This window comes from Schistocerca serialis, chromosome 3 (assembly GCF_023864345.2).
Source record: "Schistocerca serialis cubense isolate TAMUIC-IGC-003099 chromosome 3, iqSchSeri2.2, whole genome shotgun sequence".
NCBI lineage: Eukaryota > Metazoa > Arthropoda > Insecta > Orthoptera > Acrididae > Schistocerca > Schistocerca serialis.
This window is the reverse complement of record NC_064640.1, coordinates 578,221,969-578,237,267: the sequence shown is the minus strand read 5'-3', so window position 1 is coordinate 578,237,267 and position 15,299 is coordinate 578,221,969. Positions and strand designations below refer to the sequence as shown.

Below are 15,299 nucleotides of genomic sequence, written 5' to 3'. Positions count from 1 at the left end.
CAAGAGTTACATTGAATTCCATATTCCAGTAGCATGGTGATGACTGCCTTGACAAAGTTAATGAAATGTGTAGCAATCACCTTCTTATTACCTTCCTTGGTAGACAATGAACCATGCATCAGTGAAGAATACTAAATATGTATGCATTAGGTTACTAAGGCTTTCTTTGATATACATTTTCAGGAACACTTGTGGAAATATTGCATAGTTTGTTCTGTCAGACAGTTCAATTTGTTATCTTGTATCTATTAATATTAGGAAGAGTGGAACATAAAAGTAAGCAAAAATTGGTTGACTATCAGTATGAAACAAGATGAGATGTACTGTAAACCAGATAAGATAAAGAATTCCACCACAAAAGCAGAGAGCTAAAACGTGTTCCTGAAAGCTGACAGTTGTTACACACACACACACACACACACACACACACACACACATATTTATTAATTGATACCTGTATTAAATTTTTTTTAAATCCATTGCCACAGCGAATCTACCAAAACTTCACCAAAATGTAATTGCATTTTACATAATCATGTTCGCAAAAAAGAATTTTGCATATGTAATCTCATCTATGCTCTTTCCTGTTGTTAATTTTGGTCTGAATAAAGTGAAAATTATTTACCAGGTGACAATGCAACAATGACATCTGTATCCACATATACTGAAAAAAAGATAAAACCCATTGTTTTTTATGATGGAGAAGAAATCATCGTAGCATTTTTAGCCTCAATACATCTAATGTAAAGCAGGTACATATTGTTTGTTCTGAATAAAATACTGTGTGAAGTCAGTTTTAAATCCACAGTTACTGTTGTACAGATGGTGGAAACTTGGTCTTGCCCAGTGTTCTCAATACTGGTGACAAATTTGACGGGCCCATTTGAAAAGCCTCTACAGCCTCTTGCAGTGATGGCCTCTGTATATATAGATAAATATATAGAAATATATATTTGATTTTTATGTAGCTATTGAAAAAAAGGAGACTGTTTCAGGTTACCAATGATCTCTCTGGCATGTGATTGTTTTCAACAGAACCTGCATTCATCATTTAAAGTCCAACTATGGCATACATTTGAAAGCATACATCTGGGTGAGGGATAGCAGCTGATGAATATATGAGCCTCAGTATACAGCTTACATTCTGTACATCAAGAAATTATGTCTGTTGGTAAAATAGAGAGATTTCTGGGTTTAAAACAGATAAAATCTTGCACTCTGCTTATTGCTGTGTGAGGACAATAGTAAAAATGATTAGACTGAATACAGAATATTAATAAGAGCAAAATACAAAAACTGTAAGGGGAGCACCACTCAGACTTACACTTATATCACATTTGTAACTCAAGCCAGCCATGGACGCTATCAGATTATGTTCTTAGTTGAAGTTCAGATTTAGTTACAGGTTGCGTTATTTAATTTTGCATGCAGATTTGCGTATATATACATATATATATATATAAAATTTTAAGAAATTTATTCTTTCTAAAAAAAAACAATAAGTATCCACAGCACTAAATGCATGCTTGTTTTGAGCTGAGTTACATATACGTATAACAAAATCTTGCACTTTACTAATTTTAGAACATTTGTTTGCTCAAAATTGCACTTCTTTTCTTTAAAAAAATAGCTAATAAATTACTTTATTCTTATTATAGACTGAGAAAAAAGACTTGCCGAGTCAAGCAATACCATTGATAGTAGTAACTAATGTGTATAATGTAAAAGCATGGTTTGTTAAAATTTTATAAAGGAATTTTGTTTCTGTTAGTATGTTAATTTAGGTACACCATGATGATAATGCATGATATATAATGAAACATTTACAGCTGAAACATTAGTGATAAGATGTACACATTAGTACCAGTGGTTGAAATTGAAGCAGCACATTCAGTTTACTCGCTCTTATTCCTTGAAGGACCTCAATACAGTGTCATATAAGGTTAATTAATTGATTCTGTCAGTGAGGGACTGTTTATCATTTTGTAGTATTCCTATGAAATATGATAAGTATGTCATAACAATGAAATAAGTTGTCTTCAAGGAATTTATTTGGTGTTCATAACAGAGACTTCTTGCGTAGGAAAAAAAAGTTCTGTACTCTATTTTTGACAGTACGATATAGCTACTTTCCCCATTTATTACTGCTGGTCAGATATGATACTATTTATGATGATACATTTGGTGCCAACTTAATGGCACATTTAAGCACAAGGAATGCAGGGAAAAAATCTGTTGGTTTAATAGGGTGCCAACCAAACTGGAAAAATGTGATGGGGATGGTGGGATAGGGGAAGAATCATACAATGCTGCTTGAAGTTCCTACAATTACTTTTCCTTTAGTGTTTGTTCAGTTCATCTGCATGTTTCTCATAAGAACAAGGCAGTGTGGCTGATGGCTCATGTAATGGTCAGTCAGCAATATCCAAAATGCTAAAGAGTGTTTTACTAAGGCTTATTGCTCAACAGAGCAAATGATGACAGAGAAAATTTTCATTAAATGTGACACAGTCCATTTGACTATAGTCGATACACTTTGTAGCTGATAGTGGTAACTCATTTTCAGTATGACCCAAACAAACTGGTAGTAAACTATTTGTTGATATGGCATTGACTGTATCGTTAATGTTTCACAGCATGCATCGTGAAGAAATTCATCAATTTTTCTAGAATTACAACAGTATCTGCACAATATTCCTTATGTCAGCATGTACACAGTATGAGGCTGGATATTCTGGTTCTTTACAATAATTTTTTCCATGAGTCTACATCTACATACAGGCATACTCTGCAAGCCCCCATCTGGTGCATAGCAGAGGGTACCTTGTGGCATTACTAGTCATTTCCTTTCATACTCCATTCACAAATAAAGCAAGGGTTAAACAACTGTCTGTCTGTCGGTCTGTCTGTCTGTCTGTGTGTGTGTCTCCATATGAGCCCCAATTTCTCTTGCTTAAACTTTGTGTAATGATCACAAAGATAATGTTAGCAGCAGTAGAATAGCTCAGCAGCTAGGTTCTCTAAATTTTCTCAGTAGGGTTCTACAAAAAGAACATTGTCTTCCCTCCAGAAATTCCCATTTGAGTTCACAAAGCACCTCTATAACATTCACTTGATGACTGAATTTACCACTAACAAATCTAACGGTATGTTTCTGAATTGCTTCAATGTCTTTGTTTAACCTGACCTGGTGGGATCCCAAACATTTAAGCAGTACTTGAGAAAGGGGTTGCACTGGTGTTCCACACACTGTCTGCTTTAGAGGTGAATTCGCACTTTCCTAAAATGCTCCCAATAAACCAAAGTCAACCATTTACCTACCTCTGTTAATGTACTTATGTGTTCGTTGCGTTTCAAATTACTTTGCAACATTATGCCTGGATATTTAATTGACACAATTGTGTCGAGCAGTACTCTACTAATGCTGTGTTAGAATATTGTGGGCTTGTTTTTCTTACTCATATGCATTAACTTACATTTTTCTATGTTTAGAGCAAGCTGCCATTCATCACACCAACTAAAAGTTTTGTCTGTATCCTCCTACAGTCACTCAACTTCAACACCTTCCCATACACTGCATCATCATAAGCAAATCACAGCAGATTACTGCTTATCCTGTCCATCAGATCACTTATGTGCATAGAAAATAAGAGTGGTCCTATCAAGCTTCCCTATGGCACTCCTGATGATAACCTGTCTCTAATAAACAGTCACAGTCGAGAGCAACATACTGAATTCTATTACATAAGAAGTCTTTGAGCCATGACAATCTGGGAACCTATTCCATATGTTCAGACCTTTGTCAATAGCCTGCAGTGGGGTGCCAATGTCAAATGAATTCCAGAAATCTGGGAATTTGGAATCTGCCTGTTGCCCTACATCCAGGATTTGTAAGATATCATGTGAGAAAAGTGTCAGCTTAGTTTTGAATGACCAATGCTTTCTAATCTGTACTGATTTGTGGACAGAAGCTTTCTTTCTTAAGTAAATTTATTATATTCAAACTGAGAACATGTTCAAGATTTCTGCAGCAAACTGATGTTAAGGATATTAATTTATAATTTTGCAGGCCTGTTCTTCTATCTTTGTTATATACAGTAGTCAACTGTATTTTTTTTTTCTAGTTACCTGGGACTTAGCAATGGGCAAGAGATTCATGATAAATGCCAGCTAAGTAAGAGGCCAGATGTTGCAGAGTACTCTCTGGAAAACTGAATTGGCATTCTATCCTGATCTGCGGCTTATTTATTTTCACCTCTTTCAGTTGTTCCTCTACACCAGGGATGCCTGTTAGGTATTATGTCTTCTGTATGGAAACATGTGCAGCAGTCAGACGGCACTGTGTTCATATGATCATTGTGTATGAATGATTTCTTAAATGTGAAATTTAAAACTTCAGCTTTTCTTTTGCCGTCTTTTATTGCCACATGACTGGTCAACACATGCGTGGATAGAAACCTTTGACCTACTTAGTAATTTTATGTTGGACCAGAATTTTGCTGGGTTATCAGCAGAATATTTTTGCTAAGGTATTATGGTGGTAGTTGTATGCTTTGTGCATCAATCTGTTTACAGAGGCACAAATTTCTACTACCTTTCGCCTGTCATTATTTGTACATTCTTTTTTAAAACAAGAGTGCAACATTCTCCGCTTCTTCAAAATTTCCTGAATTTTGTTATTAAACTGCACTGGGTCTTTTCTGTCCTTACTCCAATCACTCAGCGTGTACTTCTCCAGAGCACAATTTACAATCCATTTGAACTTGGCACGTAATACCTCTATGTCCATTATATTGGAAATGAATTATGTCCATTCATTAAGTGGGATGCTAAGAACTGCTTATCTGAGCAAAACTAGTCTCTCAGCCTTCTCAATGGATTTACAGACTTCAGTAATCATCATTTGTATGATGACATCATGGTCATTAATTCCTGTCTCTATACCAACACTGGCAATAATGTCAGGTCTGTTTGTAGCAACAAGGTCTAAAATTTTTCCATTGGGTATGGGCTGTCAAACTATCTGCTCAAGACAGTTATTGAGAAATGTGTTCAAAAGTACTTGGCAAGACTGCCTGTCTGTATCAGCAGAAGTGAATCCATACACTTCCAGTCTATTCTTGGACTGTCTGCTATGTATATCTTAACTGTGCAAAAAAAAAAAAAAAATGATCGCTGTTACAAAGTAATGCTTACACATATCACCATAGTTGCTAATGGCCACTGGTGAATAATGATTTTGGTGCTCACTTGCTTCTGCAGTGATGTAATATGGAATATTTCACTTTTCATCACTAAGTTTTGTCTGTAAAAGTAAGACAATTACAAGCATTCTTTTTGATAATGGAACTAAGGGTAATCCTGTAAAAACTTAGCTTTCTCTTCTCTTCTAGAGGAGTAAAAAGTTTCTCAGTAGTTTACAGTCATTAAAGGTATCTGACTGTAATGTATGCTTCCATGGTGAAATGTGAATTAATATGTGTCTCTACTGTTTTAACAGTACACGTTTCATTCATATGAAAATTTGTTATTTGGTTATTGTTACAATTTACATGGTGACAGTGTAAAAACTTGCCTAAAAAAGTAGTGGTACTACATTTTTTGAGGTTTTTGTACTGAGAACTTGTTTTCCTCTAAATTTTATGTCAGTTTTAATAAACCTGTTGCAGGTGATATGCATTAATGGTGATTATGTTTTTAGGAAGATCCAGATATATATCTTAATCTTGAGCTTTGAGATGAAAACGCCAGATTCATAAAATTAAGTCTGCTGTTAGAGTAAAAGTGTGAACTGAATGTGGTGTTTCAGCTAAGTGATGCTTGGAAATGTATTTTTTTATTTCAGGAAACAGTTGCACCTTGCGAAATTTGGCATTGAAAATGCATCAGTTGCATGTGTCTTGCAAAATTTTTTGCTTTGCTCAAAGGGCACAAAACCTTCTGCATTCTAAAAGACAAGCATTTGTCTGAATGAGCCATGTGATGAAAGTCTCTTGTGAATATTGTATACCGCAATGTTTTTTGCATGTGCATGTGAATGTGATTATGCCTGAGCCTGATTCTGTGCATGTAAAGTTGGCTGTCAGTTTTCAGAGACAACTTTTGACTCATTTGATAATGTTTTGTATTTCTATATTCCATTATTAATAAACCCTATATTAAAGTTGTTCAACAGGTATATTGCCTTTCTATTTCTCTATGTATAAATCTTTATTCATTCTCTTTTTCCTTCCCAGCTTCCTAAATGAAAGATCATTATTTGAAAAATAAATGAAAGTACATGCCCTACTTTTCTAATTTGAATACAGTGTGAAATGCTACATGGGATAAAAAAAATCCCTTTCCTGACTTAGATTTTCTGTGATATTCCAAAACTACTTAAGGCTAATGCCGAGGTTGCAAAAAAAGCCAATTTCCATCACTAACAATCTGCCAATGAAGCTTGTGTTCTGTCCCAAATGACTATGGCATCAATGAGACATTTTTCTTTCTATTTTTCTCTTCTCAGTAGCTGAACTGTCATCAGCAGTTGTAATACAAACTAGCAACTGAAGCAGATAAGTCAACACTCATTAATCCAACATAACTTTTGTTTCAGCCTGATATCTTCCAAATCCATTTTTAGTAATGAAATGTGGACTACAGTGAAATATAACACAAGTGAACTTAATATTTTTATTCCACATCATTTACAGTTACATCTATAGTATGCAAACAACTGTGAAGTGCATGGCAGAGTGCACTTCCCATTGTACCCTGTTGTAGTATTTCTTCCTGTTTCTTTCACATATGAAGAGTGGGAAAAATTATTACTCAGATGCATTTATGTATGCTGTAATTAGTCTAACCTTGTCTTTGAGTCCCTGTGGGAGTGATATGTAGGGGGTCGCTGTATGTTCCTTGGTTCCTCATTTAATACTGATTCCTGAAACTTCTGAAGTAGGCTATTGTGAGATAGTTGGCATCTTTCCCCAAGTATCTGCTGGTTGGGTTTTTTGGCATTGTGACACTCTCCCATGGGCCAAATGTAGCTTAGACCACTTGTTCTTCCCTACTTTGAACTCATTCAATATCATGTGTGTACTAGTCCTGTTTAGTAGAGATCCCACACACATACTTTGCCAATATTCTAGGATAATTTGCTTGAGTGTTTTGTAAGCAATCTCTTTTGTAGACTGATGGTATTTTCCCAGTATTCTACCAATGAACTGAAGTTTGCCATCTGTTGTACCTATGACTGAGCCTATGTGATGAATTCACATCACAGTCCTAAAAATGGTTATACCCTGCTGCGATACTGTAATCCCAGGTTACTATATTTTTTCATTTTGTGAAGTACTCAATTTTACATTTCTGAACATTTAAAGCAATTTTCCAATATTCATACTACTTTGAAAATGTACCAAGACCTGGCTGAACATTTGTGCTGCATTTTTCAGACAGTACTTCATTATAGATAACTGAAGTATCTCAAAAAATTGCAAGGTTATTATTAATATTGTCTGCCAAGTCTTAAATATGAAACATGGGTAGCAAGGCTAGTAACACACTTCCTTGGGATATGTCTGATGTTACTTCTACGTCTGTCAGTAATTCTCTACCCAAGATAATGTGCATCGGCCTCCCTACAAAGAAATCCTCAATCTAGCCACAAGTTTTGTTTGATACTCCTATGACAATAGTTTCATTAACAATTGTTGGCGTGATACTGAGTCAAATGCTTGTTGTAAGTCAAGAAATACTTCATCTGTGTGACTGCCTTAATGTATTGTTTTGAGAATGTCATGTGAAAGGAACAGGAGTTGGACTTTGCATGGCTGATGGTCTCAGGATCCATTCTGGTTATCATGGAGGAGGTCATTGTAGTAGAGATATTCATTATGTTAGAGCTCAGAATATGCTCCAAGATTATACAACAGATGGATATCAAAGATCTTGGACGGTGGTTCTGTGGATCACTCTTGTTACCCTTCTTGTAGTGTGTGCCTGTAGCTGTGGCATCAGTATTCTTTATCAAAAAACTCGCAAATCTGTATAGCAAGGAGTACTGGAGCTCTGTTAGCTGTATTCACACATGATGCATGATTGCTTTTTCTTTGGCCTGAGGTATTAACCATGTTTGCAATATGTCCAATTCAGAATTTCCATTCATGTACCCTTCGGAGAAATGTGGTCTGGACAAGTATTGTGATGAAATCCCAGTCTATATCATAAAATTAGGTGTGTTCTTTTCCAACTCTTGCATATAATGGGGGTTTTGCTTAGACCAGAAGACCACATTTCTCCTGTGTGAACTGTGCTATATTGCACATGCATCAGAAAATAACATTCTTGAGTGAGACAGGGCATTTTGGAATTGTGCCAACAAATTGTGGAAGGCTGCACTTGCTCCATGTTATTGCTGGATAATTCATTCACAAACAACAGTATAAATCATTGTTTGTTGTTGTGGTCTTCAGTCCTGAGACTGGTTTGATGCAGCTCTCCATGCTACTCTATCCTGTGCAAGCTTTTTCATCTCCCAGTACCTACTGCAACCTACATCCTTCTGAATCTGCTTAGTGTATTCATCTCTTGGTCTCCCTCTACGATTTTTACCCTCCATGCTGCCCTCCAATACTAAATTGGTGATCCCTTGATGCCTCAGAACATGTCCTACCAACCGATCCCTTCTTCTGGTCAAGTTGTGCCACAAACTTCTCTTCTCCCCAATCCTATTCAATACTTCCTCATTAGTTATGTGATCTAACCATCTAATCTTCAGCATTCTTCTGTAGCACCACATTTCGAAAGCTTCTATTCTCTTCTTGTCCAAACTATTTATCGTCCATGTTTCACTTCCATACATGGCTACACTCCATACGAATACTTTCAGAAATGACTTCCTGATGACACATAAATCAATACTGGATGTTAACAAATTTCTCTTCTTCAGGAACGCTTTCCTTGCCATTGCCAGCCTACATTTTATATCCTCCCTACTTCGACCATCATCAGTTATTTTGCTCCCCAAATAGCAAAACACCTTTACTACTTTAAGTGCCTCATTTCCTAATCTAATTCCCTCAGCATCACCCGACTTAATTAGACTACATTCCATTATCCTTGTTTTGCTTTTGTTGATGTTCATCTTATATCCTCCTTTCAAGACACTGTCCATTCCATTCAACTGCTCTTCCAAGTCCTTCGCTGTCTCTGACAGAATTACAATGTCATCGACGAACCTCAAAGTTTTTATTTCTTCTCCATGAATTTTAATACCTACTCCAAATTTTTCTTTTGTTTCCTTTACTGCTTGCTCAATATACAGATTGAACAACATCGGGGAGAGGCTACAACCCTGTCTTACTCCCTTCCCAACCACTGCTTCCCTTTCATGTCCCTCGACTCTTATAACTGCCATCTGGTTTCTGTACAAATTGTAAATAGCCTTTCGCTCCCTGTATTTTACCCCTGCCACCTTTAGAATTTGAAAGAGAGTATTCCAGTCAACATTGTCAAAAGCTTTCTCTAAATCTACAAATGCTAGAAACGTAGGTTTGCCTTTCCTTAATCTTTCTTCTAAGATAAATCGTAAGGTCAGTATTGCCTCACATGTTCCAGTGTTTCTACAGAATCCAAACTGATCTTCCCCGAGATTGGCTTCTACTAGTTTTTCCATTCGTCTGTAAAGATTCGTGTTAGTATTTTGCAGCTGTGACTTATTAAACTGATAGTTCGGTAATTTTCACATCTGTCAACACCTGCTTTCTTTGGGATTGGAATTATTATATTCTTCTTGAAGTCTGAGGGTATTTCGCCTGTTTCATACATCTTGCTCACCAGATGGTAGAGTTTTGTCAGGACTGGCTCTCCCAAGGCCGTCAGTAGTTCCAATGGAATGTTGTCTACTCCGGGGGCCTTGTTTCGACTCAGGTCTTTCAGTGCTCTGTCAAACTCTTCACGCAGTATCATATCTCCCATTTCATCTTCATCTACATCCTTTTCCATTTCCATAATATTGTCCTCAAGTACATCGCCCTTGTATAGACCCTCTATATACTCCTTCCACCTTTCTGCTTTCCCTTCTTTGCTTAGAACTGGGTTTCCATCTGAGCTCTTGATATTCATACAAGTCATTCTCTTATCTCCAAAGGTCTCTTTAATTTTCCTGTAGGCAGTATCTATCTTACCCCTAGTGAGATAGGCCTCTACATCCTTACATTTGTCCTCTAGCCATCCCTGCTTAGCCATTTTGCACTTCCTGTCGATCTCATTTTTGAGATGTTTGTATTCCTTTTTGCCTGCTACATTTACTGCATTTTTATATTTTCTCCTTTCATCAATTAAATTCAATATTTCTTCTGTTACCCAAGGATTTCTACTAGCCCTCGTCTTTTTACCTACTTGATCCTCTGCTGCCTTCGCTACTTCATCCCTCAAAGCTACCCATTCTTCTTCTACTGTATTTATTTCCCCCCTTCGTGTCAATTGTTCCCTTATGCTCTCCCTGAAACTCTGTACAACCTCTGGTTCTTTCAGTTTATCCAGGTCCCATCTCCTTAAATTCCCACCTTTTTGCAGTTTCTTCAGGTTTAATCTACAGGTCATAACCAAGAGATTGTGGTCAGAGTCCACATCTGCCCCTGGAAATGTCTTACAATTTAAAACCTGGTTCCTAAATCTCTGTCTTACCATTATATAATCTATCTGATACCTTTTAGTATCTCCAGGGTTCTTCCATGTATACAACCTTCTTTCATGATTCTTAAACCAAGTGTTAGTTATGATTATGTTGTGCTCTGTGCAAAATTCTACCAGGCGGCTTCCTCTTTCATTTCTTAGCCCCAATCCATATTCACCTACTATGTTTCCTTCTCTCCCTTTTCCTACACTCGAATTCCAGTCACCCATGACTATTAAATTTTCGTCTCCCTTCACAATCTGAATAATTTCTTTTATTTCATCATACATTTCTTCAATTTCTTCGTCATCTGCAGAGCCAGTTGGCATATAAACTTGTACTACTGTAGTAGGTGTGGGCTTCGTATCTATCTTGGCCACAATAATGTGTTCACTATGCTGTTTGTAGTAGCTTACCCGCATTCCTATTTTCCTATTCATTATTAAACCTACTCCTGCATTACCCCTATTTGATTTTGTGTTTATAAACCTGTAGTCACCTGACCAGAAGTCTTGTTCCTCCTGCCACCGAACTTCACTAATTCCCACTATATCTAACTTCAACCTATCCATTTCCCTTTTTAAATTTTCTAACCTACCTGCCTGATTAAGGGATCTGACATTCCACGCTCCGATCCGTAGAACGCCAGTTTTCTTTCTCCTGATAACGACATCCTCTTGAGTAGTCCCCGCCCGGAGATCCGAATGGGGGACTATTTTACCTCCAGAATATTTTACCCAAGAGGACACCATCATCATTTAATCATACAGTAAAGCTGCATATCTTTCTCAAACCTTTTACAATGTGGGCACGAATTGTTGACAGTTGTACATGAAGCTCGGCTGCACTTTTGTGAATGGGTTTCACTGGAGATCTCTCAATTGACTGAGTGATGGTGGTAAATGTCTCCTCTTGGGTTTTCTTATGTCCAGTATGTGGCCTGTCTTTGACACTACCTGAAACAAAAGCACATGACTTCCAATCAAGCAGGGTTGCTTTACAAGGTGGGACCTGGTCAAAGCAATCTCTCAAAAAAAAAAAAAAAAACAAACCTCACTATGTCTGTCACTATTCTCCCTATCTACGGATGTCTATGTAACCATATACTAGCCACTAATCAATCATCATCAGTGTAAGTGTGTGCACTCACGTCAGCCATTGCTTTGCAACTGAAACAATACAGAACTGTAACAAAACAATACAGTACTGCCAATAATGTTTTTTGCAAACTTCAGAACAGATATAACAATGAAACAGTTATTTATTTTCTTTAATTGTGCGAAGTCAAAAGGGGTATAGGGGACTTCTCAGACAACCTGTGGATGGGTGTTACCTGTGATTCACTCCCACTACTGGACACTTTTTTTTTCGTCCAGTGTATTTCATTAATGTAAGAATAGTAGTGTTGGAAAACATAAGAAATATTCTTGTTCACTGTACATGAGCCACTCCAGTTCAGCTCAAGAAATAATACTGTCATATTAAAATTTCAAGGAAAGGTGCTGTTAGTGTTTTCCTCATTTTAGTCATATCCTCTTCTTTTTCTCTCCTTTTCTGTACCCCAGTCCCTTCAACAAAATGTGTATTATACAAATATCTCTGCTGGAACTGCAATGATAAATTAGCAATGTACATTTTGTCTCAGGAAGTGACTGAACTAAGATGCCAATTGATGAAAATGGAAAAGTTTAGTTTTATGTTCTGTGTGGGATAGTCACATGTGTGTGACCCAAGTTGTTTTGAAGTGTAATCTTATTAATTTAAGAACAGTTTTGCTAGTGGTCACTTTACTACAACATATGATATCTGCTCTCCACTTAAAGGGATTTCAGCTTCACTAGAATACCTGCACATAATTGTAGTTGTTGACTCCAATCTACCATCACTTGCTAGCAGTGTGACTGGACCTTGGATTCCTTTTATGTACTTTGCCCCTTTCATATACAAACTAACAAGTATTGAAGACAAAGAATTACGTAAACACACAAATTAATCAGACCATCTATCTTATGCCTTAGTAATTTGAAAGGAACATCAGTTCATGAATAATCATTTTTCTGTTGATTAAATGGGTACTAGTTTTCTTGTGTTGGTTATGTATTTATGCTGATCTTTGTCTCAATTCTTTTTTGCACTGTTTGTGATGTGTTTTGTCTCAGTTTAAACAAATTGCAGAACTTATTATTGTTAATATTTGCAACTAAGTAGAAAACAGTAATACCGCAGTTGCATATTTGCATGGGCCAATAAAATGACCAATTCAATAAACATATTTAAAACCAAAACTGCATGAAAAATCTGTGGAAATGAGATGAAGGTAGATCTTAACTGGATAAAAATTGAAAGCTACAGCAGTGTAAATGCATGTGACCCTCTATATAATTATTAAGCATGATAGATGTTACAATTGTTCTATGGTATAATAATTTGATCAAGGCCACAGCAGATGCTGAAAAAAAGTGTAATTGCATGTTACAATCCTATAAAGTGCATGCAGAAATGTTAAGTGCACATTAGAATGTACAGAATCAAACCAGAATCTCAAGCTTCAGTCGTGTGATTTCTTGCTTGTGCTCTCTCTCTCTCTCTCTCTCTCTCTCTCTCTCTCTCTCTCTCTGCCCTTAGTATGCATTCATACAATAAAACAGTCCTTGCATGTCAACGAGTTTTTTCCACTCACTGTTATATATGATACAGAAATACAGAAGAAGATGATTATAGTTATGCAACATTGTTAAAGATTCACTTGATGCAAACACTTAGGATGCTGCGTCAGTACAAGGACTTTTCTTCTCTTAGGGGAAAAAAAAAGAAAATTGGGAGAAGAAGGAATGTTTGCTAGGAGTATTTAGTGTATTAGATGGTAATTAGGTGAGGGGTGGAACATTGGCAAGATGATAATACAGTTTAGTTACACAGGTGCTGAAAAATTGTGGACAAGGACAAGAAAGGTAAAGTTCATAGCTGCATTGTGTTTTTGCGTGTTACCTCTGTATTGTTGCAGAAACCTCTTGAAGATATTGTTCTCCTGCCCAGTGCTCCTTTACTTGCATTCAGTATTGTTCATTCCCTATCAATCAGTATGGTTTATGGTGGTACTGATATCCTTCTATGTGGCCCATTTGCAAATAAATTGCTCAGTATGATTTGTTCTTTTCTTTTTTTTTTTAATAATGCTTGCTGATTTGTGAGGTTGTTTGCTTAATATCTGTTTGTTGAGCGATGTGTACGTTGTTGCATAGAAAACTGCATTACTATTTTATTTTAAGATGGTTACCTATTTATGTGAATGTCAATATAAATTGGAGGTGAGGGGTGTTGGGATTACATGGTAGCCTAACCAGTCTGCCCAAAGCTGTGTCATAATTCAGTTATCTCATTGTAGTTACTAGACCACTTCTGTAGGTTCCATCTGTTTCAAGGATATTTTGAGAGTTTTAATATAAAGCTAAACGTGTTTCTTAATGAAACCACTGTTATTAATGACTTCGTTGTTAATGCTCACTGATATTTGACATTCGTACTTATTAAAACTGTATGCACTATGCTACAGTAATTACAATTTTTCTCCCTCACCACTTCAAAGAGCATGCACTTTCTGGTAATTTTGTTCACAGTATTCATGTTGTAGGTAAATTTGTTTTCATTTTAAAAATTTGTCAATTGTGTGAAGTCATTTATCTGTTGTATGTGTTTCTTTTGTGATGCATTTATTATTCTGTTATAAAAACAAACTAATACATAAATTGCAGCTTGTGTCAGTGTAAATAAAAAAGCCTTAGTTCTTTCAATAAAGTCTCTACACATCAATGTAAGGGTATTATTATGCTCATTTTGTTGTCTCATATCTGCTTCTATTTTCATGTACCATCCTTAGTGTAAGTTTTGTCATTTTTTTGCAAAGTTCTTCTTTTAGTACACGCCCATTTCTATAATTTGAATTGTTTCATAGTCAGATTAATATTATTTTTGCTTTCATTTATTTTACAGGATAGCAAGGACTTTCTGCTTTAGTAATCGTGGCCACGGTCTTTATCTGTGCTCTCCTTCAGAAGTACAGAAATTTACTGTTTCATCAGAGTTTTGGTAAGTAAATAGTCAAATTTGTGTTCTGTTGTCATTTGTAAGGTGAAAAATAGCTGCCAGGTATTCTGTTTTTCATGTACAAGCATGGAGAAAATTGAGAAAAGTTACAGGTAACACAGAGCTACAGAACATCATCTTCCCATTAATGTCTTTCCAAATCTGTATGTTTAATAAGCCTACTAAATTTCAGCAAGATTTTAACAGCTTGAAAAGTATATAACACTTGTCCACATAGTACATGAAGTGATGATACAAGGGTAATGCAAATGAAAACCTTAAAAGTGCTATAATATTTTTAATTGTGGCAATGAATGAAAAACTTAATGTCATTTTTTGATGTAGTCTCCCTGACATTGAGTGCAGGGATTCCACCACTTTGGAAGTGCGTAGACACCCCAGTGAAGGAATTATTTTGGCCTCATGTGTAGTCAGTCACACACTGTGGTTTTCACCTCATCACCACTTTCGAAATGCCTGCCTCCCATTGCTTCTTTGAGTGAGTGCACCAAACAGATGAGACAATAGGATGTGTGTGTGAAATCTTATGGGA

General features: G+C 36.3%; 1 protein-coding gene across 4 annotated transcripts in view; it reads left to right on the top strand.

Annotated features, from left to right (window-relative positions):
• The window catches only part of LOC126470469 (syntaxin-binding protein 5), a 1,027,167-nt gene that overhangs the window by 965,811 nt on the left and 46,057 nt on the right, over positions 1–15,299 (top strand). For all 4 annotated transcript variants that reach the window (XR_007586213.1, XM_050098331.1, XM_050098330.1 and 1 more), the window contains one exon: positions 14,654–14,749. Coding sequence is in view for 3 of the 4 variants with exons in the window: in XM_050098331.1 (XP_049954288.1) it covers positions 14,654–14,749 (96 nt within the window). In the remaining variant the exon portion in view is untranslated. The remainder of the gene's footprint in view (positions 1–14,653; positions 14,750–15,299) is intronic.